Source organism: Heloderma suspectum, chromosome 2 (assembly GCF_057233095.1).
Source record: "Heloderma suspectum isolate Gila_16-S chromosome 2, 16-S_ref, whole genome shotgun sequence".
Taxonomy (NCBI): Eukaryota; Metazoa; Chordata; class Lepidosauria; order Squamata; family Helodermatidae; genus Heloderma; species Heloderma suspectum.
Genome location: NC_139459.1, coordinates 73,661,557 through 73,685,436, shown reverse-complemented (window position 1 = coordinate 73,685,436; position 23,880 = coordinate 73,661,557). Strand labels below are relative to the sequence as shown.

The window sequence follows — 23,880 nt, the reverse complement described above, 5'->3', positions numbered from 1 at the left end:
TTATTTATTCATAAGGCAAGGCTTGCAAATGGAAAACAAGGATCAGCATACAGAATGTGTACTTAAGAGAAAAGGGAATAAACTTGCTACAGTCCCTAGCTACACTCATTTTAACCCTGGGGCCATTTGAAGGTTAGTACCACTAGATGTGTGTGGGACAAGGACAGGCTTAGATCAATCAATGCCATCACCACCACACACCCCCGCCTCTCTCAGGCTAACTGCCTATTCCCAACTGCTAAGTCCCAAATGTCATTGAGGCTGTGCTGTGTTTCCCTCCCTCCGCTGATTCCATCATGGAGGAGGGCCCTCCCTCGTGACAGAAGCTCCTCAGAGCCAGCTCCCAAGCCAAACAGATCACTTTGTTACAGAGGCATTGTGAGGAATTAAAATGGCCACCTCCCACCACCAACACAGTGCTGACTGGAGTGCAAGAGCTGTTGTTACCCACCACGGCTGTCAGGTACACCAGCAAGGGGCCACAGGAGGACACTTTGCTGGGGGACCCCTGAAACCTGGAGCTAGCCCTGGCGGCAGATATGCTACCTTGACATGGGAATGGGCCACCTTGCATTGTACATGGATTTATATGTGATGGAGTGGTGGGTGGTGGAGAGAATGCTTATATGGACAAGTACTTTAGCTGTGACTGCCATCATGTGTGTTTTGGCCCTGCAGTTTCAGCTGTAGCCTAGCTTCAGGCTGTATGAGCCATGCAAGAAGAAATGACTCAGCCAGTAGCTATAAACTGGGCCCAGTCCCCACAGTATGGACTATAATGTGTATCCAGAGTGACAGGCAACAGCTCATCAGCTGCAGAGCAAGCTATGCTTACATTTCCACACAAATACATATAACCATTCCAACCCCTCATCCTGTAGCACTCAGACTTTCCCTTCAGTTCCAGAAGGTTTCATGACACTGCTTTTATTATTCTGCAGATGTCATGCCAGACTCTTCCCCAGATGATAGCAATCGCTATTCACTTTTAAAGAAACACGGTTGTAAGAGAGTCGACTGCCTCTATCCTTTACAAAGACAGGGTGACAGATGGTGTCATTCTGAATATTCATTAAAGGCCGTACACATGCGCGCACGTGAACGCTCCACTCCAACAACAAGTTCCCTTCCAGCAAGGCACTGAAAAGGAGGAGTTAAAATTTAGAAAGTCAAGACCACTACATAAAATGGAACAGGACAAGTTAAGAGTCCCCACACGAACGACTCAGTTGTCACTTCCCCTATTTATTTGCCAGAATCCTTTATTTCTATCTGCAGTAAAGCAAGAACATTAAATGCTGGAAATGCCTCTTTTTCTTTTCTTTTCTTTTTTTGTCTAAACACCCAACGCTAATATGGTTTCTTCCCACAAAGAATGCTTTTCTGATTATAGACCCTTGCAAGAGAGCTTTGAAAAGCAGCAGGCAAGAACTTCACACACACACACCACTTTAAAATGTGTGCTGACAGGAGAAAGAATTAAAGGAGTATTTCAATAACATCAAGCTGCTACACCCACATAGTTGCTGGGTGGAACTGAATATGACATCACAGAGAGCCAATCAGAAAGGTTCACTTACATGCAATTAATAACAGGATAATGGATTCAATTTATTTGTGTCAGTCTCTTACTAAATGCTGCCACAATTTCTATTTTATATACACCCAATGTCTCAAAAGAAGAAAAATTAAGATCACTGTATAAATGAATATCTAATGTATTTTTAAAAAAGCAGGCATGTTCCAATAGATCAGATACCTGACAAAGGCAGTTAATCTTTATGATCAGTGGACACTTCGTGCATTTCTAACTAGAACATATTTTCCATAAACAGTAGATCATATTTTAATTGCTACAGAACATTGACATGCAATTTTTGTCCTTAGATTTAGTAAAACTAATTTGCATGCTTCTCTCTTTAGTGTTGGCTTCTTCCCCTGCCATTTCTGTTTTTGAATTCCCAACAACAAGCTCAGACAAAAAGCTTTTTGTCCAAATAATTGACAGAAGATTGCCCCATTGAAATAGCCAATTTTCACATTGCTGATTTTCAGAGATAAATGGCACTGTGAAGCCAAGGGGCTGCCTTTGACTTTCAAACTCTCTCCTGCCTCAGCTGAACTGTAAATTGAAGAGAATTTGCACAGCAAAGAGTTTCTTTATTGATAAGGACCTATTCTGGTAAGGTTTAAGCCCCCAACCACACAGAAAAGCGGAAGCATGCCAAGGTTTGAATGCTCCTTCAAACCTGGATTGGATTCTCCTTCTCCTTCTTCAATCATTTCTGTACCTAACAATACTGCCCATTTAAGGACTATTGAAATTTGAAAACACCCCTGCACAAACACGGTAACCAGTAGCAGATAATACTGTTGGGGTGTGTGTGTGTGTGTGAGAAGAAACAGTATTATCTGGACAAGTTATGGAACACCAATGGCCTTTCCAAATAAAAAACAAGTGTGCATGAATACACATATACTCCCCCCACCCTCCACATACAGTATGTCAGAACTACAAGGAAAATCTACTTTAGCAGTATTTGAGGTAGCAGCATAGTAATTGTTTTCCACCCATATTGTGGGCACAGAGTGTTAGTCTTGCTGCAGGGGAGAATAGTTGTACTGTAGGGATATAACTGAACCAACATTTTGATTGTGTGCTCTGTTTACATTTTCTTGATCTAAAAGCATAGCTATGGCCGTAGGCAGGCTTGTTGTGTGTTCACCTCTTGCACATCAAAGCAATGCCTATTTGTATGCCAATTTCAAAGCCTTGATTCAAACACTGTGTAATTCCATCTGATCCAACTCATCTCCCAAGAGTTAATGTAGGGAAATGGTTGAGCAGTGGCAGATTGGAGCCAGGGCTTACAGGATCAAACACTACTTTTGGGACAATGGCATCATCTCCCACCCCCTGGAGGCTTCCCTGTTCCTTCTGATTTAGCTCTAGTCCTCACAGTAGCTGAGGGAGGAGGGATTTTCCCACAACAGAATATTGTTATGAGTTATCCCTGTTGTAAAGCAAAGTATTGTGGAGTGGTTCCATCTAGCTGGTTTTTGTTGTCAAATATGTTCATGCCAGCTAGATAAGTAAACAAAGTCTGGCTACAAAACTCTATGGTTAGGTCATCACCTGTGCTTTAGCTACAGCTGATTTCACAACTTTCTCCCACTACTTCCTGAGACCCTTACACATTAAGGCTGCAACCCTATGCACATTTATGTGGGAATCACTGGACACAGTGGGACTTCTGAGTAAACATGGATTGGATTGAACTCTTACCTTATCCTGTGGGATGATAAGATTCCAAGAACCTACTGATTGTTAAGTCTGAAGTCTGTATGGATAATTATTTCATTCCATAAAATCCAAGGTTGGGATTCACTGGACCTACTAAAGATCTTGATTCTAAAGCCTACTCTCCTGTTTGGCCTAATTTTCACTGAGAAGGTAAAACCAGTGCCTGGGATGTGCCACTTCAGGTTGCAGATAGAGACACACATGAGTTACTCTCCTCCATACAAAACAAAAAACCCTCCACATAGAAAACTAGATGATAGGGAGAAGGGTTCTTGTCTAGTTTTCTATATGCAGGGATTATTGCTTTTGTATAGAGATATATTTACTCAATCATGTGAGTCCTCACCCCAGTCTGAAGTGGTACAGCCCAGGTACAGGTTTTACCTCAGAATTAGGCCATATGGCCAAAATACACACTACCCAGAAGGTCTGTAACTGGATCTCCCACTGCTTTATTTCTTTAATGAAATGTACCCACAAGGGGAGGGGTCTACTTTGATCTTTAAAAACATGTGTTTTTTATTTATTTGATTTATACCCACCCTTTCTACCAAAAAATGGCACAGAAACCATTTAAAATAGATTAAAGCAATAAAACACATTAAAATACCATAAAAACATAGTAATTACTGAACAAAAAAATCATCCAACCCAACAGACCCACTTACAAGCCAAAAGCCTTCTTGAATAAAGCGGTCTTTGCTTGCTGGTGGAAGGACAGCCGAGAGGGAGCAAACCTAGCCTCCTTTGGGAGGGAGTTCCACAGCGTGGGAGTGGCCACCAGGAAGGCCCTGTCTCGCATCACCACGAAATGCCACTTTGATGGTAGCAGTCTCAAAAGAAGGGCCTCTCCAGAAGACCTTAAGGACTGGGCAGGCCCATATGGGAGACGTTGTTGTTGGTGCTGCTGCTACTGTGGTTTGCTGCTGAAGGGTGGGAAGGGAGACAGGTGAGCTGTCCAATGTGCTGAAATTGTGCCACTAATTAAAGGGTTTAAATGCTGGCCCAGACATTAGTAAGTTGCTCTACTACGTGAAGGGCGCTTTGGATACAGCCACATGGAGGAAGTAGCATTTACCTTGGTCCACCCACAGATATTGCTGCCACTGCCCAACAAGGATTTTTGACAGTGCTGATGTCAATAGCTATGCAAGGATGCACCGAGCAAGACTTTATTTGCTCTATGCAGCTGCAGTGAGAAGGCTGTATATTGTTCCCATATTCTATATTGCTCAAACATCTGAGAAACTTAACATTTAGAACTGAACCAAGGCATCCTATTCTGCAGTTAACTGAAGTGACTTTTAACAGCAGTGTTCACTTTCTTTCTAAAGTGAACTGCTACTGATGTTTCTCTTTGCACTCCTATAATCAGTTAGTTCTATTATTTCATATTATATTCAGTTTTTATTTATTTATTACATTTATATCCTGCCTTTCCACAATAATGGCACTCAAGGCAGCTAACAATAATTAGATACAGATTTTTAAAAAATCACAATTAAAACATAAAAACAAATATCCCTGGTTCAATCCCTGCCATGTCCAGGTAGGGTAGGGAAAGTCTGAAACCCTGGAGAGATGGACTTAGCTAGCTGAAGCAATGGTGTTGAGTGGTATAAGGTAGCTTTATATGGTTCTGACTGTCAGTCTTGCTTCTTCTAACCTTTGGCTTCTCCCACAGCACTTACATACAGCTTAGTAGCAATCATGAAAATCAAGGTGCTTTTTACAGTGAAAGACCCTGCCAACCTATATAAAAGCCAGGCTCCTTGTTCTCTCACACTATAGTACAAGTGTGGGGACCCTGTGGCCCTCCAGATGTTGTTGGCGTCAAACTCCCCTCATCACTGATGATTGGCCATGTGGGCTGGGGCAGATGGTAGCTAGAGTCCAACATCATCAGGAAGACCACAGATTTCCTACTTCTACTCTAGTACCATAAGGACTGCCTTCTCTCACACAAGCCAGCCCATGAATTAAGATCTGCCTCAGAGGCCTTTCTCTGAGCCCCACCACTACCTGTAGCAAGGCAGATGATGATCAAGAGGCAGGTCCTTTGCAGTGGTGGTGACCCCAACTCTGTAGAAAGGTTCACCTGGCATGGAGTTTGATGTCATTTCAATGCCCAGTGAAACCTTCTTTTGTTTCCCAGGTCTTCCACCTTTTTTTGATATTACTTCTGCTCCTTGCAGGGTATGCTGTTTGCTTAACCTGCCAAAGCTGACACCTTAGCTTTCCAGATAGTACCTGGAATAGCAGCCTCCATTTGGGCCCATCCTTCCAGACACATCTCATCCTGCAGCCTGATACACAAAGGGATTAGCCCCTTCCTTGCCAATTTTTACCTTCCTAAGGCAAACTCTGGCACAGATTGCCCTTTTCCTTGGGCAGCTCCTATGTACATGACTCTGTGCTCATTATTTTGAGGGTTTGCCACTGTCAATCAAGATCACGAAATGAAGATGATCAGGGGACTAGAAACAAAGCCCTATGAGGAGAGACTGAAAGAACTGGACATGTTAAGCCTTGAGAAGACTGAGGGGAGATATGATACCGCTCTTCAAGTACTTGGAAGGTTGTCACAGAGAGGAAGGCCAGGATCTCTTCTCAATCAACCCAGAGTGCAGGACACAGAATAATGGGTTCAAGTTACAGGAAGCCAGATTCTGGCTGAACATCAGGAAAAACTTCCTGACTGTTAAGAGCAGTATGACAATGGAATGAATTACCTAGTGAGGTGGTGGGCTCTCCCACACTGGAGGCATTCAAGATGAAGCTGGACAGCCATCTGTCAGGGATGCTTTGACTTAAATTCCTGCATTGAGTAGGGGGTTGGACTTGATGGTCTTATAGGCCACTTCCAACCCTACTATTCTATGATTCTATGATCACCATGAAACATGGTATCATGCCTAATTTGAGCAGTCCATCTTTGCCCAATTCAAGACACTTTGGTTCTTGCCACAGGTACTCTGATGTAACTTGATTATGCTCTGATTAGCTTACACAGTATAGAAATGTAGGTAGACCAATATTTTGGTACTTACGTTTTGTTGTCTCATTTAATTGTGCATACTCGCTGGTTTCCTTCACTATCCAGTTTTTATCTTTGCTTTGTGATTTAAATCTTGTAAACCACTCAGAGAAACCTCTGAGCACTGAAACCTCTGCACTGAAGAGCAGAGTAGGATGTGTTAAAATAAGAAGGATCAATAAAGAGCACCAAGAAACAGAATCTACGTTGGGGCCATGCATACATGGAGAGGCAAGACTATACAGACAGGACAGGATTCTTAATGACTGGTGGAAAGTGCCACATTTAGAGGCATTGTACAGAAAAGGGCAGTCTGCTGCTTACCTCTGCCATTGGATGGCCCAGACCTCAGTAATAGGGATCCTGCAGAAGGGTGTAACATGTTACATTTTCCAGGAGTCCTTGCATTATACTGGTCCTCCTTCCACACTCACCTTGCCCTTAGGATGGGCATTTTGCTAGTTATATATAAAGATCACTTGTGCATGGGAATATGTTAAATAACCATGGAGATCCCTATTTGAAAAGGTTATGTCCATTTTTAAAATTTATACAATAGCACCACCTAGCACAACACTGCTATTCTTCTGCAACACATCGAGAGCGTAACTGTGCTGTTTTTGTAAAACGAAGACTCATGCCTGTTTTTAGTACATTTTAGTACAATGTTTTCATAACATTGCCAGTGTGAAAAAAACTCCTGGAGGTTTAGATCTTAGCTGCAAATCTTAACTTATATTCCAAGAGTTTTTTTGAGTGTCAAAAAACATACGTGATGCGGTACAAATGGTTTAACTATCTGGACATCTTACAAAACTTGCAGCATCTCCAAACTGCCAATCTTATGTACAGCTGCTGGGGTTTTTAGGGGGTGTTACCCCCCCAAACCCCTTTTCGGGGCCAATAATTGCTTTGTAAGGTACATGGATGGAACAAGCAGCATCTGTTGGGGAATAGCATCTATAATTCCAGGCAGTTGAACCTGACTTTCTTGGGCTGCACCCCCTTTCTGACCAAAAAGGGTGGCATTAGTTAGATCATAAGATACATGGCTGAAACTGGTACCATCCTCTCACTCTCAATCAGACCAATGGTCTGGAGCAAATATGTTCCCAAATATGGTTTCTGCTCAAGAAATTTATCACATTAAAGTACCCTTCAAAAATTCTCCATTTGAATGCAAAATTAGAGAAGGCCAGGAAAGTGTCTATAGAATCACCAAAAAAGCAAATGGATTCCAAGAATGGCAGCAAATTGTGGAGATGAAATGCACTTAACAGATACTGTTTTGAAGACAAATGGGCTTCCCTGAATGTCTAATCTTGCTGTAACAAGTGACATTTGTATTCCACATTACAGAACACATGTGAATTTCCAATTTTTAAAAAAAAGTTTCCTCTTGTAATAGGGACAGAAAAGTGGTGAATTACTTCCAAGAGGAATTGCCACTTGGTATTAACCCTAGGAGCACTTCCAGAATGACTTGCTGGATGGAATTAAAAAGTTTTCCTGCATGAGCAGTTTGGCCATGAAAGGACAGCCTGCAAACTGCTTTTAAGTACGACACTTCCATTTTCAGAGTAAAAAGAACAAAAACTGATTTCTGAAAGTGTTCCATGCATGGGAAGAAGGCTGCCTGAAGGATTTGTCCAAGAAGTCATCTTCCTCTCTGACAAACCAAAAAAAAACCCACTCTGAAACTAATGCAACCAGTCACCTGAACAAGATTCATAGAGCATTCTGCTAGCTGCCACCTACAACCTAGTTCTGAGAATGCTTCACTAAGTTCTCCCTAATACCTAGAACTGAGAACTGGGCCCTCCTCTTTCTGCAGCTCTTCAAAAGGAATCAAGCTGCTGCTGCTTCCACTAGAGAACTCTGCTGGCGGCTACTTACCACCTAGGGCTGAGAGCAATTCATTATTAAACTGTTCATTGTCCTTTATATGGGCCTACATATTAAACTGTTCATTAAACTGTTCATTGTCCTTTATATGGACCTACAATGCATAGTGATTGATGTATTGATATTATTTTTGTCATGCATTGTTGTGAACTGCTTTGAGTGTAATGTATACAAAAAAGCATAAAAATTAAGTGGCTGACTATGAAATGAGCCACTTCCTTCTCCATGAGGCAAGAATGACTGAGGCTCAACTCTCAAGGGCTTCAACTCCAAAGTATTATTGAGTTTTTGAAACTTTGGACACATGGAATTCATCAAGATATAACATTTTTTAAAAAAACAGGACCCACCTGAGCTGGGGTTGTACAGGGAAGCATCATAGATGTTTTGTAATTTGTTATCTCCTTAGGTAAAAGACAGCCATTGTGGCATATGATAGGAATCCAACATAATTCTTTGAGGACTCCCATGATTCTGAGTGGCTGTTCTTATTTTAAGACAGAGGTGGGCAACTTGTGGCCTTTCAGGTATTTTGGCCTACAACTTCCATCAGCCCTAGTCAGCATAGCCAATGGTGAAGGATGATGGGTTTTGTAGGCCAAATCATCTGGAAAGCCACAAATTGCCCATTCCTGTTCTAGGAGCTCCATAGGTATCATAAGCCCCAGAACAGTATTTGTACAATACAATATCAAATTCAAGTTCAATGCTGTAACTTACTTAAATGGCTGTCACCAAACTCCCATACTCGAACAGGAATATGAACAGCATTTATTGAATTCTCTTATATTATTACCTCTTTTCCCAAGAGAGTATTTGCACTCCTGAGATGTAAGCAACTTCTAGTCTTAATGACCAAAATATTTCAGAATCTATTAGATACTGGTTGTGTCTTGTCCACTAAAGTCTGGCTTTTGTCTTGTTTTCAGTGCAGTGTATTTAAGAATTCATTTTGCATTAATACCATAGCTCCAGAACATGTTTGTGTACTGTACAGGAATATGTTACAGGTCCAGAAAGGGACCACTTAGTATTATTCTATGACCTATTTTCCACTTAATGCAGTAGCTACAATTGTTTAACACTCATAGCCCTCCAGATTTTTGGCCTACACCTCCCATCAGCCAGCATAGTTAATGGTGAGGGATGATAGGAGTTGTAGGTGAAAGGATCTGGAGGGGCACAATTTGCCCACCCCTGCTCTAAGGGTTATATTCACAGACAAGTTGAGAGAATGAAGTTGCTTCCCTTAATGTGAAAAGAAGTAATGACCCAATTAATTAGAAATTAATTGTAACCTCATATCAAAAAGTGCTCTCAATAAAAGTGCTGGGTTGTTATCAAGCAAGGCGTGAAAAAATTGTGTGGCCAGGTGGTCTGCTTCCAATATCTCAGCCAGGAGTTACTAGGTTCTTCCACTTTTCCTCTTCAACTTATAAATTTTATTTAAATGTATAATGCTCATCCAAGTTCTGAACATTTGTTTTCTTCTTGTGTTGATCCAAGCCTGTTCCCTTGGTTGTAGGTGTGTGGGCCTGTACATCTTACACGCTTTTCCTCCCCACTGATACACAATGCCTATTCTAAGTTCACATCTTACATCACTACAGTCCTGTCTCTCTGCCTTTATCCTCTATGTTTTTATCAGATATTTCCTTCTCACTTCACTATACATGCAGCACAATCCTATTTATGTTTATTCAGACTATGTCCCACTAGAAAAGTTATTCAATTTCAAAAATTATACGAACTTCACTAAACAGGATAAATAAGCCTGTGTATGTAGCTTTATTTGAGGGTGGAAAAACACACCCAATTTTGTTGACATTACAGTTTCAAACAATGTTCTATTACTTTATGCTTTAGAAACTACCAACCAATAGCAAAAGACAAGGTATCAATTACTTTCCTTCATACCCCAGAATGGCTGTGCCTGAATCCTGTTCTTGGACATTTAGAGGAAACATACCAGACAGCATTCTTGCTGATTTCTACCCACATCAAGCTACAACACAGTTCACTGCAGTGTGTTTGTCCATGACTGCAGAACAACTATAACAGAATAATTATTATTCTTATATATAAACTACTGGCAATGAATGCAATTAAACAATCAAAAGGTGAAGATCCAGTCCTAGGTCAATATAGTGCTCTTGATTTCAGCTGATCCTCTGCTGTAGAATTAAATTGCTCCCACACACCACAAAGCTAAAACAAAACATCTTTATTCTAAAGACATCTTATTTCAAACTGAAAACCTGTAAACAGTTTAAGTGACTTAGATTACAATTACTAATATTTAACAATAGAATGCTACATGGATGTACAGAGGAACTCAATTACATGTTGTTAGAAACTACAAATAAGTCAACCTATACATAAAAATGTTTACAAAAATAACATTGAAATCCAAACACCAACAAATTCCATTTCAGAATCTTCATTAATATGTTAATAGTGTTCCACTGAGAATGAAAGCTTTCACTTTTCCCCCCACTTCTACTTTCACTTAGTTTGTGGGAAAGAACCAGCATTGTTTTTACGTTATTAGCTTAAAAGGCTGCCCAACAGTTAAATGGTTGCCTCTTAAACTAACCATATTCAAATGTTATGAGGTACACAGTATCCAGTCTCCTTCTAGTTCAATGTGGCGTTTCTCCTTTCCTGTTAGTGAATTTCTGATTTGACCCATACTTCTCTAAAGACTACAGATAACAGAGACACTGGTGTTGTATAAAGTATTACAATTCAGATGTATGCATAAAGCAGGAGGTATCTATTTAGAAAAATCAAGTTGTAACAATTGCAGGGAATAAAAAAGATCAAGGGGCACACAAGAAAATTTTTACAGGTAATATTGGGAAGGAGGAATAAAAGCTGCTGGTGATTGCTTTGAGAAGATTATGCTGTGGCCATTGCCAAATGGTTCCTTAAAGTGTCCTTTCCTTCAACACTGAAGAGGCTGTCCCTGGCCACCAGCTACCAGAAGAGAATTTAAAAATCCATGCCCATTTCTGTTAGTGCATACTGGAACACAGAATATAATCAAAACTTAAAGACCCTAAAGCCAGCTTCCTAACAAATGGTATCCATCATGTTACAGTTTTAAATAGATTTAATCTGAGGGGAGGAGGCTCTTTTCACTATCGTATCTACTTAGCGTTTACTTCAGTAGCAGATATTGTTCACAGACTTTTCACTAAGCTGTACCTGAATTTATTTTCCCTTGAGCACTGTCTGAACAGAATTCATTGTTTCTAGACCCATTTCCTCTCCTGAAAAACATGTGAAATGTAATTACACCACTATTCAAAGTTTACCAGAAGTTTCAGTCTGCTTTGCTGTCCTGACATTTGAAACTTCAAAGTGAATCATTCAAAACAGTGAAAATGAGAGCAGCCCGCATTGTGTCCTTCAAACTAGGACACAACAACAAATCAGTCTGTACTAGAGGAATACCATTGAATTCCTTCAGCCTGTTTCATTATGGTATTTCTTTATTGTAGATGCACTGGTGATTTTAGCAGATTTATCAATTTCACTTGAGCTGCAACTGTGGAGGAGAATGACAGAGTTAAAACATAGTCTTTATTCATTCAAGGGGATCTGCCTTTACTTTGGTAAGTGACAATGCAATTTTCTCAAGCATTTCCCAAGTGCCTTCTGTATAAATTAAGCTTGTTCTGGAAGGGCACACTGAGGCACAGGAAAATGCTACATTGGCCTAACAGATGGATGACCACCTCCAAATCTACTTCCTGCTTCAACTGCTGACTCTGTTCCTCCCTCCACTACTCATTCTCCCTCCACAGCAGCTGCCATGATGCTTTATATTAGGGGTGGGCAACTTGGGGCCTTCCATATATTTTGGCCTACAACTCCCATTTTTACTCACCATTGGCTATGCTGGCTAGGGATCATGGGAGTTGTAGGCCAAAACATCTGAAGGGCCACAGGTTGCCCAGTCTTGCAGTATGTGAAGTTCTACTTCTCCCTCTAGCCTTAAAGTCTAGCGCCATGTATAGAGCCAGCCAACATTACATTGCCATTTGAAGGCAACTGGTATTTCTCCCAAACTATTGTATTGCTTCATCCAAAAGTCTGGCATGAAGAAGAATAAAAAAGATTAATAGGAAAGGAAATCTTAAAACAAGTTTGTTTACATACCATCAGTAGAGAATACATGCTTCAAAATCTGCCATTGTATTTTCAATCAGCTGTGTTTCTCTCCCCTAAAGGAATACGGTCCCACAGCTGTAGCAATTGTTCACCAACTTGAGGTTCCAGTTCCTATATTGGGGGGTGGGGTGAGGGGGGGAGAGAGAGAGAGAGAGTCAGAAGCTGCTGAAGTTACAGGACAGATTATAAAAAGCAAACCACTATATGAAAATGGCATTAACAGAGTTGAGGCAACAAGCTTCAGTAGGGATTGTCTTCATTACAGAGCAGGAGTCATGTCCTCCTTCACTCTAAAAAGAAGCTTCTTCCCTCTTGATAATATTTTCAGTAGTGGGATAAAACAGCTCAATATTAGTTTTAAAATTGACTATATCAAGACATCCTTGACACTGAAGACTAAAGGAACCAAGAAATCTGACCTTTATCATATCCTTGTATTCAGTCTGTAAAAACCAGCATACCTGGCCATCTCGGCTTATTTGTACTTTCTTGTTATCGTTCCAAGGGTTGAGCAAGTGATGAGCAAACTGAAAGGGAAGACTTTCTTTCCGGATCCATTCCACCTTGAACACTCCCCCTAAACCAGTAGAACCCCAGTCTTGGCTTTTCTCACGTCCTATCTCTGAAGACATTCGAGCAAAACCCTGCAACAAATGTTAACAAAATTGAACATCTAAATAAAGCCAAGTTATCGATGTTTACTCTATTAAAACATACCATCACTCTTAAGTTTCTTGTTTCAAGTGGGTACTAGTGCTTTATCAAATGTCGGTCCCTCAGAACACTTCTGTTTTTCAGAGGAGGAAATGGAAGCTGTGTGTGTGCTGGTGATAAAACATTGCTTAAGTCTTTGAAAACTAAGATTTCCTTTTAACTAAAGTGAGTATATTACAATTACTCTCCTCATAGTCCTGCTGAGCTGTTATTTGTGAGCAATTCCAAGATATTTCAATGCTTGTATAATAAAATTATATATATTTACTTTATTATTATTGACCCAATTCCACAAATGCATTTGCACAAGATATTGTACAGAAACATTTTCCTGCTCTTTGGCAGGGACATAACTTTGTTTCTGTTGCAGCGTCGGGAAAAGACGAGGGCAGAATAGCCTGCAACTGCTTGGCGTGGGGCCTGCAAGCTGGCTATATTATCTGCTAAGGAAACTCTGCTCTATGACCAAGTTCACTGGGTTGGGGGCATCGTAGCCAGGGTGGACTGAGTGAATAAACAGGGGCCTGATCTTCATACCAATCCAGAAATTATGTTATTTCAGGATGGTCAGTTTCAGGTTCACTTGATGAAGCAAGTAAGGAATTTTACTAGACTTCCTAACTGGAAGGAAGGGCAGTACCTTCCTCATAGTAAAATTATTCTTCTTCAGGTACATAGCTGTTGGTCACAGGAATTCATTCTCAGGCTCTTACTATCAGAACTGGCACTTGGGTATCAGGTGGGGACCACAGTCAGAGGATAAATAATAATGGGTTCTCTTCAAATGTCCAGTGGCTACTTGAAGGGATATTTGTATCCTGTTTTGTGTCAAAACAGTTGTGTCCAGTTTTGATCAAATCCTGTGCTAATTTCATCTTTCATCCCTGCAGGCACAGTGCTACTTATTTGGAAGTACAACCCCGCCTACAGAAAGGATTATCTCTAGACAATTAAAAAAAAGTTATGATAAGTTTTAGCTTTAATTCTCTTCTGCTTCAACTCCTTGTCCCTTTATTTTCCATATTAAAAGCCTCTATCATTTTAACTGCAACTTACTCTTTGCTGTATTAATAAGGAAAAAATCTTTTCAATATTGTGGTCCAATAGCCAATTCAAAGATCCAGAAAAAGCATGTGGGAGTCTTCAACAGGACTGTATCACCTCAGAATGCAGGTGGGGGAGACCATATGCCTGAATGACCTTCCACATGAAAGTCACCATGCATGAGATGTGGGTGAGGCTGAAAACTTCTTCCTGAATGTTAGCTTTGTCCTTGAGGGAATTTATTACATGGGGTACGTTCAAAAGAAGGTCAGAGCTCATTGGAAAAAGGGGTAGAGACAAATTTAACAAGGCATCTATTGTGGATTTACCAGATGTTATTTACTGGTATGGTGGGTTTTCTGCTGCAAAGCTAACAGACTAACAAACTTCAGTTTGTGGTGTTCTCACCTGAAAATGACCTGATCCCTGAACAGAAAATACCAAGTAAACAACACTACTCTCCCAAAAGGCTCGATTTAGTTTTCGCTCATTACTTGGGGTTGTAGACCAAATGCCCTTTTGCTGTGAAATCTCAAGGTTCCTCAGGTTGCTGCTTTTCATAATGAAGTACCGAACTGGCATATTTGGCCTTGGAGAAGGAGACTTGGAGCCCTGCAAAAAGAGATTCCTTTTATAATGTTTGGGCACATGGAACACTCTATGATTACCCACTTTTTTTTTTTTTTTAAACCTTCAAACCTTCAAGGCCATTCCATTCTTGCAGAAAACAGTTCAATAACTGGTACCTAAGGTACTAAGCAAATGCAAATTTGGGTAGTGTATGTTACAAATTAGGGAAAGACCCAGATGTTGCAATCAATCATTCACAATGCATTTTAACTACTGGCTTGAGAACTCCAGGACAACTGCAGCATAGGGCCAACCGAGTAACCCTGCCCCCTCTGCCATCAACTGTTAATACGTCTCTAAAAGTAGCATGGAGATTTCAGAACAGGAGATTTTACTGAACTAGAAAAATTCTTATTGGTTGTAAGCACAGGTCACATTTTTACCAATCCTAAGCCCTCTTTCTGCATTCTTTAGAACACATGGAGAGCTCTACTCAGCTAAATACGATGGAGAGACCACCTATATACTTAAGCAGACTTAAGTCTTTGGGCTCTTGGAAAAATGCAGAAGTCACTGTAGCCAGACAAAACTGGAATGGGGTGACCATAAGATTATACAAAGGTTAGTAGTCAGCCATGACCTCTTCTTAGATAAACATTTCCACAGATCTTGCTTTAGCCTAAGATCTAATCCGATTATTTTTTTCAATAATTCTCTAGGTCTTGGCATTTCTGTTCTACACGAGCAAGAGAACAAGGCTACACATATTTAGAAAGACCTTAAATATGTACTCCAGAAGAAAAAGTTAGACCAAACACATCATTACAAAATGTTGTCAGTTCAAGTTTTGAGTTCTGTGCAGGACTGTGTCCTGACACAATGAAAATATTGTGTGTTTTTAATAAAGGTTATTATTTCAGCAAGCATTTATCAGTTTTCAATTATTTATAATAGAATGAGCAACAAGTACCATACCTTCCCAGATGATGGAGGAGAAGGGCTGGCACAGGGGCTGGGATAACTGCTACTGTCTGTAGATTTAACAGACGACTGGTCTGATCTGTCATCTGTGCTTCGTTTGGAATGCAGAACACTTCTCTCTTTGTATTTCAGTGGTTGGTAAAATGCTGGGGATGCAGACTTCATTAGGACTCTGTAAGTTGAAAACAAAATACTGTTTAACGAAAGTCAGGTTCAAAAGTCAAAAAATCATTATAGCAGAAAGTTTCAATATTTGAAGAAGATTCCTGGAGATGTCAGGTGCTGGTAATGATTGGGTTAAAAATCTGCTTTTTCAGGTCCACAGGCTGAAGCACATTCTATTTAAACAGCAAGCCAACGTGCATTGAAATGTAGCCTAGGAACAAAATGAGCCACGTAAGCAAGGCTAGCTGATTGCTAGGTAAGTTATTCAGAAGCAAGGAGTGCACAGCAGGGGTTTTTAAGTCAGTGCTGGGATTTATCATGAAACAAGGTATGCAAAGGGGGATTGGTATAATGCAGGGGTGGGCAACTTGTGGCCTTCCAGATGTTTTGGCCTACCACTCTCGTCATCTTTCCCTATTGGCTGTGCTGGCTAGGGCTGATGGGAGTTGTAGGACAAAACATATGGATAGCCACAAGTTGCCCAGCCCATTAGGTTGCTATCATGCAACAGCCCCAAAGCCTGTTGTTCTGAAACAGCCTTGCAATTTTCCTCTCCTGTAGTTTCTATGACAAAGCAATTCTAACTTTCTGGAGAAGTTGTGATCGATCACTGGTAATGCAATTCATTTTGCTTATTTTGGAAACATAAAAATAAACTATTCTATTTATTTTTCCTTTGTCAAATTGTCTTGCATTCTTTGAAAACTGTGCTTTTAAAAAGCTTTAAAATTGTAACATTACCTTAATATTGTATTGTTCTGTTCTTTATTTATATCATAGCTTAAAGTTGATTTGGGGGGATTTCTGAAAGAGAAAAACGGCTAAATAATTTCAAGTTGTTTGGAAAGATGTTTTACAAGCATGTTAAGAGTAAGGTCATCTTATACTCAGGTCATGAGTTGCCATTTCTTTAAAAATTCTGCAGGAAAACCGATAAGAGATGTGAATGCTAAAGCCCCTTTTTGTTAATGCTGTTTATATTGTTTGCGGTTCATGTAAATTATTCTGCTAGCAATGGCCTAAATCCAATGTACTGTTAAAGGAACAAATTGCTGCACTAGGGGAGCTCCGCTGCCTTTTCCTATTGTGCAGGCGCAAGCAGACGACTTTGTAAACTGGTTGCACAAGTGGAATCTGAGTTGGATTCTCCCCTTCAGCATAGTTGGGAACTTGATTTCCACTAGCACAACATAATTTGCACTGGTGGAATGACACGGTTGGATACAACCCAATTACTGTTACATGGAAACTATTTTCAAAATGATTTCAAATGTTTAGCTTGAATATGTTCCAGTGATATCAAGCTACCTTTTGAATTTTGCTGAGATTATGTAACCTTTAACAGTAAAACATTTGTACATTACATATTATGACCATTTTTATTTGGCTGTTAGCAGGACTAAGGGCAAGTACATTGTGAAAAAGTAAAAACTTCTTGTGTATGTATGTATGTATGTATGTGTGCATGGGTGTGTGAGTGTGTGTGTCTGGGGGCAGGGGGAGAGGGAGAGGGAAGAAGGGAGAATTGCTTTTCTAGCCTAGGTAGGAAAGATACTGTTGAGTTAGGTAGCAGTAGAACCTTGCATCTCCTTTCTGTTGGAAAGATGTTGTGAACATAATCCAACACTCCACATGCACGTGTTGGCATGCTATGGCCATGCCAGAAGCATAGCAATGTATCAGGCCATTGCATGGCAAGGTGAGGCCCTTTATTCTTCCTCCAGTGTACAGGCTACACACCACTCAGAAACAGGAGTAAACTCTTCATGTAAGAACCATAAGGCCTTAGTCAGAAATGACTCAACTCACTGAGCAGCAAGTAAAAAGGGGGAAGGGGTACTAAGGACAGCTGAGGCTACCCCTGCTGCTTCAATAGTCCTGTCACTTGTGAAAATACAGCCATAGTGAGCTGCATCCCTCTTTGCTACTGTAAGGCATCACTGGGTTAAGATGAAAACAGACAACATGCTTCCACTGCATAGAGGTTCTGAGCACAGAGGACAGAATAATGGCATGTGTTTGGTCACTACAGTTCAAGATACTGACCTTTCAGCATTAAAGGCATCATCCACAAATTCTGCTTCAGCTGAGCTTTTTCGACTAGTGTTTGTTCTCCATGAAGATGCCAAAGGAAGTTCTTCAGATGACATGGGTCTTGGTCTCTGTCCAATTCCTGAGGGCTGCTGGAGACCTGCAGATTGTTCTTCAGTGCTCAACACTGCAATGATTGCTCGTATGGTTGCCTCATCAACTTGAGACCAGGGCTTCGAAGGAGCTCTCATGCGCCGTAAAAATAAACTGTGCCATTTCTGTCTCAGTTGGAGGAGGAGGCTAGCAGCCTGTAATAAATGCAGTTTTTATTCTAACACACATTCGCTGTGGAGGCCCTTTTGAGGGCTGAAAGGAAAGATACAAATCATTGTATAAATAAGGGTTTCTATAGCTCCAGCACTTTGATAACCAATCTGCATAAGGAATTACAAGATCAGTGACCTGAGTCTTGAAAACACTATCTTTTTACATTATCATGTTTTTATTTATTTATTGCATTTATATCCTGCCTTTTTTTCCTCTTGCAAGGAACCCAAGGCAGTATACATAATCCTCCTCCTCTCCATTTTATCCTCTAATGTTTTTCCTCTAATATATTTTCTGCATTTAAATTAATCATTCCTCTTATATACATGTGAACATGAACATCTGCAAGGTACTTCAAGTATCCCCAGCTTGAAGCACATATTCCCACAGGAGTAGAGAAGAATCGTGAAGGAGCTTGAAGCAAACTGCACTTGCATGGCCTTCTCAAAGTATCATGCATATGGCTGAAAGTACATGAAAATCTAGAGGTAGTCTGAATCATTAGCCCTTTCCACATAACCAATGCTTGCTCAGATTATGCTTGCTGGCCCTACCTACTGTCACATCATCTGGCAGCAAATTCCATGTTACTTATTTATTATTGATTTGATTTGTACCTCACCTTTCTACGAAAAATGGCACTCAAGATGGCTTACAATCACAGATAAAACAATAAGCAATTAAAACACAATTAAAAACACAACAACAATATCAGAGTAAAAACAGCATCCAGCTCAACAGACCCGCTTACATACCAAAGGCCCGCTTGAATAAGGCAGGACGACAACAGAAAGAGAGCAAACCTAGCCTCCCTCGGCAGGGAGTTCCACAGCCAGGAACAGCCACCGAGAAGGCCCTCTTTCGTATTGCCACCAAATATGTCTCTGGAGGTGATGGTCTCAGAAGGTGGTTCCCCAAAGATCTTAAGAACGAGGCAGGCTCATATGGGAGGAGGTGGCCTTTCAGGTAGCCTGGTCCCAAGGCGTACAGGGTTTTATAGGTCATAACCAGCACTATGAATTCTGTCTGGAAACAGACCGGTAGCCAGTGAAGCTCTTATAATAAGGGAGTTGTGTGCTACCTGTAACCACCCCAGTCAACTGTCTGGCCACTCCATTCTGGTCCAGCTGAAGTTTTCGAAGGCAGCCATAGAGTGTACTACAGTAGCTCAAACAGGATTTAACTAAGGGATGTGAGACCATGGCCAGATCAGAAGTCTCTAGGAATGGGCACAGTTGGTGGACTAGCCTCAGCTATGCAAATGCACTTCTGGCCACTGCTGAAGCCTGGCATCCAGCTTCAGGGGAGAGTCCAAACAGTACACCCAGACTGTGAGCCTGAGTCTTCAGGGGGAGTGCAACCCCATCAAACACAGGTTGAATCATTATTCCCTAATCTGCTTTTTGACTAACCAGAAGCACCTCTGTCTTGTCTGGATTAAGCTTCAAACACCAATTTAGAAGTAGAACAGCTTCCTTGGATTTGGATGAGAAGGAGAGATAGAGCTGGGTGTCATCATATTGCTGGCACCAAACCCCCAAACTCTGGACAATCTCTCCCAGCAGTTTAATATATACAGGAAATAGCATGGGGGATACATGGAGCCATGAGGGACACCACAGGCCAATGGCCATGGTGTCAAACAGGTATCTCCCAGCACTACCTTCTCAGATCACCCCTCCAAAAAGGACCAGAGCCACTGTATAACAGTGCCACCCAGTCCCATCTCAGACAGATGCCTTGGAAGGATACCATGGCTGATGGTATTGAAAGCCACTGAGAGGTCCAGCAAAACCAACAATGGTACACTCCCCCTGTCCAGTTCCCAATATAGATTGTACACTGATGCAACCAAAGCAGTCTCTGTCCCATAACTAGGCCTGAAGCCAGATTGAAATTGGTCTAGATAATCTGCATCATTCAGAAATCCCTGGATTATAAACCTACCTCCAATCAGTTTCATTGGGTGACCTCAAGTTCATGCTGAAAGCAAGGGAGAGAAACCTCTATCTAATTTCATGCTTCATTTTGTAAACGTCTGATGTCCCCATACCAGTCTTTTAAAAAATAAACTTTATCCAATGGGGCGCTAATTTTCCTGACAATTCTCCTGCACCCTGCAGATTCCTTTCTACAAGCAGTGACCACCGCTTATACAAGGGAGATTTAGTGTTTCCGAGGGCAACTTGAAATGACCAGAAATGCTTGTTTTGGGAAGGAGGCAGGCAGGTTAACAGAGCTTGCATAAACACCCCACTGGATACTGCTCTCTGGGAGCAATCCTATGCATGTTTAAACAGAAAAGAGTCCTATAGCTCTCAGTCTTCCCCAGCTAGCCATGCTGGCTAGGGTTTCTGTCTTACCACGCATAGCATTGTGTCCTAAACCCTCAATGTTGTAGCCTTCTTTTTGGTTACATCCAGAATCTGCCTTCCACAAGAGAAAGGAGCCTTCTGCAAGAGGAAGGGCTCTGCTCGAGTAAGGTCCCTCTGCCAGGTTTTCAGATCCCCCTATGACAAGCCCCTATTTCTGATATAGCTCAGAAGTGTCCCCTAGGCAGCTAACCAGTTGGCATTCTGCTGGGCAATCGGAATAGGCTTATCTCACATTTTTTGTCCTCAAAAATGTAACCAAAACCTTAAGTTCTTTTTTAGAATAGGCTGACTGGTTGAAAATCATGTAAGTTTACAGTGATTAAGAACCTGAGTCCAGCCACTGGGTAATTCTCTGATTTGTTGGCATCACTGACATCAGAAATGGAGGATTATTGGACAAAACAACCACCAGTCTCTGCTAAGAGGCTGGCTTTTACTATGCTCAGATCCCAATAAAAGTAAGAGTTTACTCATTCCTTCTGGAGCTTTCCATATACCATCTAACTGGAAGCCAACGTACTCCCTCCTGCATCTGCATATGCTCTGGAACTCAAGACTCTACTCAAGCAGGTGATGTGTAACTAGATTAGCTAGACTGACTTTGGGTGTGATCCTGTGCATGTTTAGACAGAAAAAATTCCTACAACTCCCAGCATTCTTTTTTTGCCTAAACATGCATAGGATTGTGCCTTTTATTTATTTTATTGGAAGTGTGTGTGGAGGGGGGGAGGGGGAGAGAGAGAGGGAGAAAGAAAGAGGGAGAGATTGTTGGTTTCCCTTATTTCCCCACTTTTCCCAAATAAACTACTTCTTTTTATGTGGAAATTCGGCTGTGTTGTTTTAAAAGGGAATTCTCACTAAACTCTACCCCACACAAAAGACCACATGTTTACACAGCTACTGCTTGTGTTTAAGGTTTTTTTAAAGGCTTTTGTTAAATTTTGTGTTTCTGTGCTTTGGGAAAGAAAACCCAAAGCACCTTTCTTGTGATTTTTTCTTGTGATTTTTTCTAGGGCTGTGCTGAAGGGAGGGGTTCTTTGCAATAGGGCTCAAAAACTCCCCAAGCAGCTGGACAGACTAGCAGAGGTGCCCAATGTGGCAACCATGGGCACCACAGCACTTGCAGGGACCTCCAATGGTACACATCTCTCCACTCCCTGTGCCATCCAAAAATTTATTTTTTTTAATAAAAACCTTGAAATATATTAGGGCTCCAGGTTCTCCTTCCTGCACCTGCTATAGATCAGCTGTTGGCAGGCAGGCAGGCAGAGAAGGAAAGAGTTACTTTCTGACCCTGCCCAATCTTCTGCCCACACAGACCTTTCCCCTTCGCTCTCTCTCTCTCCCCACTCTGTACCCCCATCCCACTCCCTAGCTATTTCTCTACCTTCCCCATCCCTAGCCTTCTTCTTTCTCTCCCTTTCTAGCCACTAGCCTTGCTCTTTCTTTCCTTTCTACTTTGCTATTTCCCTCTCCCTCCCAGCCTCTAGCTTCATTATTTCTCTCCCCACACACTTTAGCTGACTTTTGACTAGCCATATCCTCCATGGGAGCCATTTTGTGTTGGTACCCACAGCAGTTTCTCACCTTTGCAAATGTGGCCATAGGTCCAAAATGGTTAAGGACCCCTGGACGAGGGTATATCTGGAGGTTTATCATGACTGGTGGCAGCCAATCCAGAATACTTTTTCCTGGGGACCCTTGTAAAACCAGCTGCCCCTCCCCCCCAGGCTCATAACACCCCCTCCCCACCACACCACAGCTAACTCTATTCAGAAGGGACTCCTGGCTGTGTAGCATTTTCAGGGGACTGGAGGGACTGCCATGGGAAGGAGGGGGAGGGGAAATCCACATCCCCAGTGCAGTTGATCCAGTATAAATCTGGATCCAATCTCTCATATGGAATTTGCTCCAATCCCTTGGTTAATTGTTTTGGCTACCATTTTCTCCACCATTTCCAATATTACAAGAGGTTTTTTTCCTCTTTTGACATGTGCCAACTAGAACTGTACAAAGTATTCCACGAGTAGCCACACCATATATTTATACAAAGCCATTACCAATCTTGGTTCTGTCAGTAATACTGAGAGAGTACAGGAGCAAAGAATTACCTATTCCACTCAGCAGTCAGATCTCAAGTTTGGAATCTTAATTTTTAAAACTGTTTCAAGGTCAAAATATTAAAGCTATCCTCGAGACCATAGTTTTTCTTGTGCTAAAATGTTTTTAATAATGAATCACCCACCTCTGGATCTAGTTTGAAATTAAGCCATTCATCCAGTTTCAGTGCAGCCAAGTTAGCAGTTGTTCTATCTTCCATCTCACTATCACTGCTGTCATTAGGAATACCATCCACTGTATTAGAAAATATAAATCCTATTAACATTTTATAAGCACTGCACTCTATTAGAGCACTTCAACAATTTCAGATTTGCATTTTTAATCCATATTAAAACGATTATATAAGTAATTCCTGCCTCCAAGCCAGAAACACACTGCTTTGTTCTTCTAAAATGTGTTCTTCTGGATTCATAGAAACCTTGTAGATCCATGTTATTTATTTAACAAGTTAGCTTATATGACAGTAACCACTTTGAATTATTGTATTTACAAGATATACGTATATCAAAGTTGGGCGTTAGTTGGTCATCCTTTTTTGACTGCCTTCCTGTTGACATGAAACACACTTCATTGGAAAGCTCTTGACATGCAGATTTCCCAAATAACAACAGTTTTCATTATAATTCAAAGTTGGGAATTTATTTATGTCCATAAAGCTCTTTTTTTTTAAGAATTAGGCTGTATTCTATAAAAATGTACTATAAAGTTTTATTTTTAATATTAAAAAGTCAAATGTAATTAAACAAACATAATTCATCGCCAATTGGAGCAAATAAAATATGAACACAAAAAAAGTCTCTGTACACTTTTATAAACACAGGTGCAGACCAAAGCACAATGATGTGCCAGTAACATATGGCCTGTAAACAAATCATGAAGGGATTAAAAGACACCTACAGTTAAAAGTAACCCAGTCAGAGTTTAGTTATTGCCAAGAAAGGAAGTCTGTAGCTGTTAAATTTAACAAAATAGCATTTAAAAGTGGTGCAGGCCAAAGTACAGTGATATTCCAGTAACATACGGCCTATAAACAAGTCGTGTGGACTCACTGGCAAACCTCAAGATTCAAGTTGTCGATGGACCAGAACAAGGAAGTTACAGTGGCCGCTGTGGAGTTTACACTAAGA

At 41.0% G+C, this 23,880-nt stretch overlaps 1 protein-coding gene across 3 annotated transcripts in view; it reads right to left on the bottom strand.

The window, feature by feature from the left end:
- Positions 1–216: 216 nt before the first annotated feature.
- Positions 217–23,880, bottom strand: part of YTHDC2 (YTH N6-methyladenosine RNA binding protein C2) — a 55,783-nt gene continuing 32,119 nt past the window's right edge. Inside the window, exons 24-31 of one of the 3 annotated variants that reach the window (XM_084833879.1) lie at positions 22,878–22,987; positions 17,946–18,238; positions 16,641–16,703; positions 15,729–15,906; positions 14,592–14,795; positions 12,845–13,069; positions 12,414–12,536; positions 217–11,799 (exon numbers count right to left, since the gene is read on the bottom strand). In XM_084833879.1, the coding sequence (XP_084690005.1) occupies positions 12,456–12,536; positions 12,845–13,069; positions 14,592–14,795; positions 15,729–15,906; positions 16,641–16,703; positions 17,946–18,238; positions 22,878–22,987 (1,154 nt within the window). In that variant the 3' untranslated portion in view covers positions 217–11,799; positions 12,414–12,455. Of the gene's footprint in view, positions 11,800–12,413; positions 12,537–12,844; positions 13,070–14,591; positions 14,796–15,728; positions 15,907–16,640; positions 16,704–17,945; positions 18,239–19,060; positions 19,284–22,877; positions 22,988–23,880 lie in introns of those variants that run through there. The other 2 variants (XM_084833880.1, XM_084833881.1) reach the window with 2 other exon arrangements.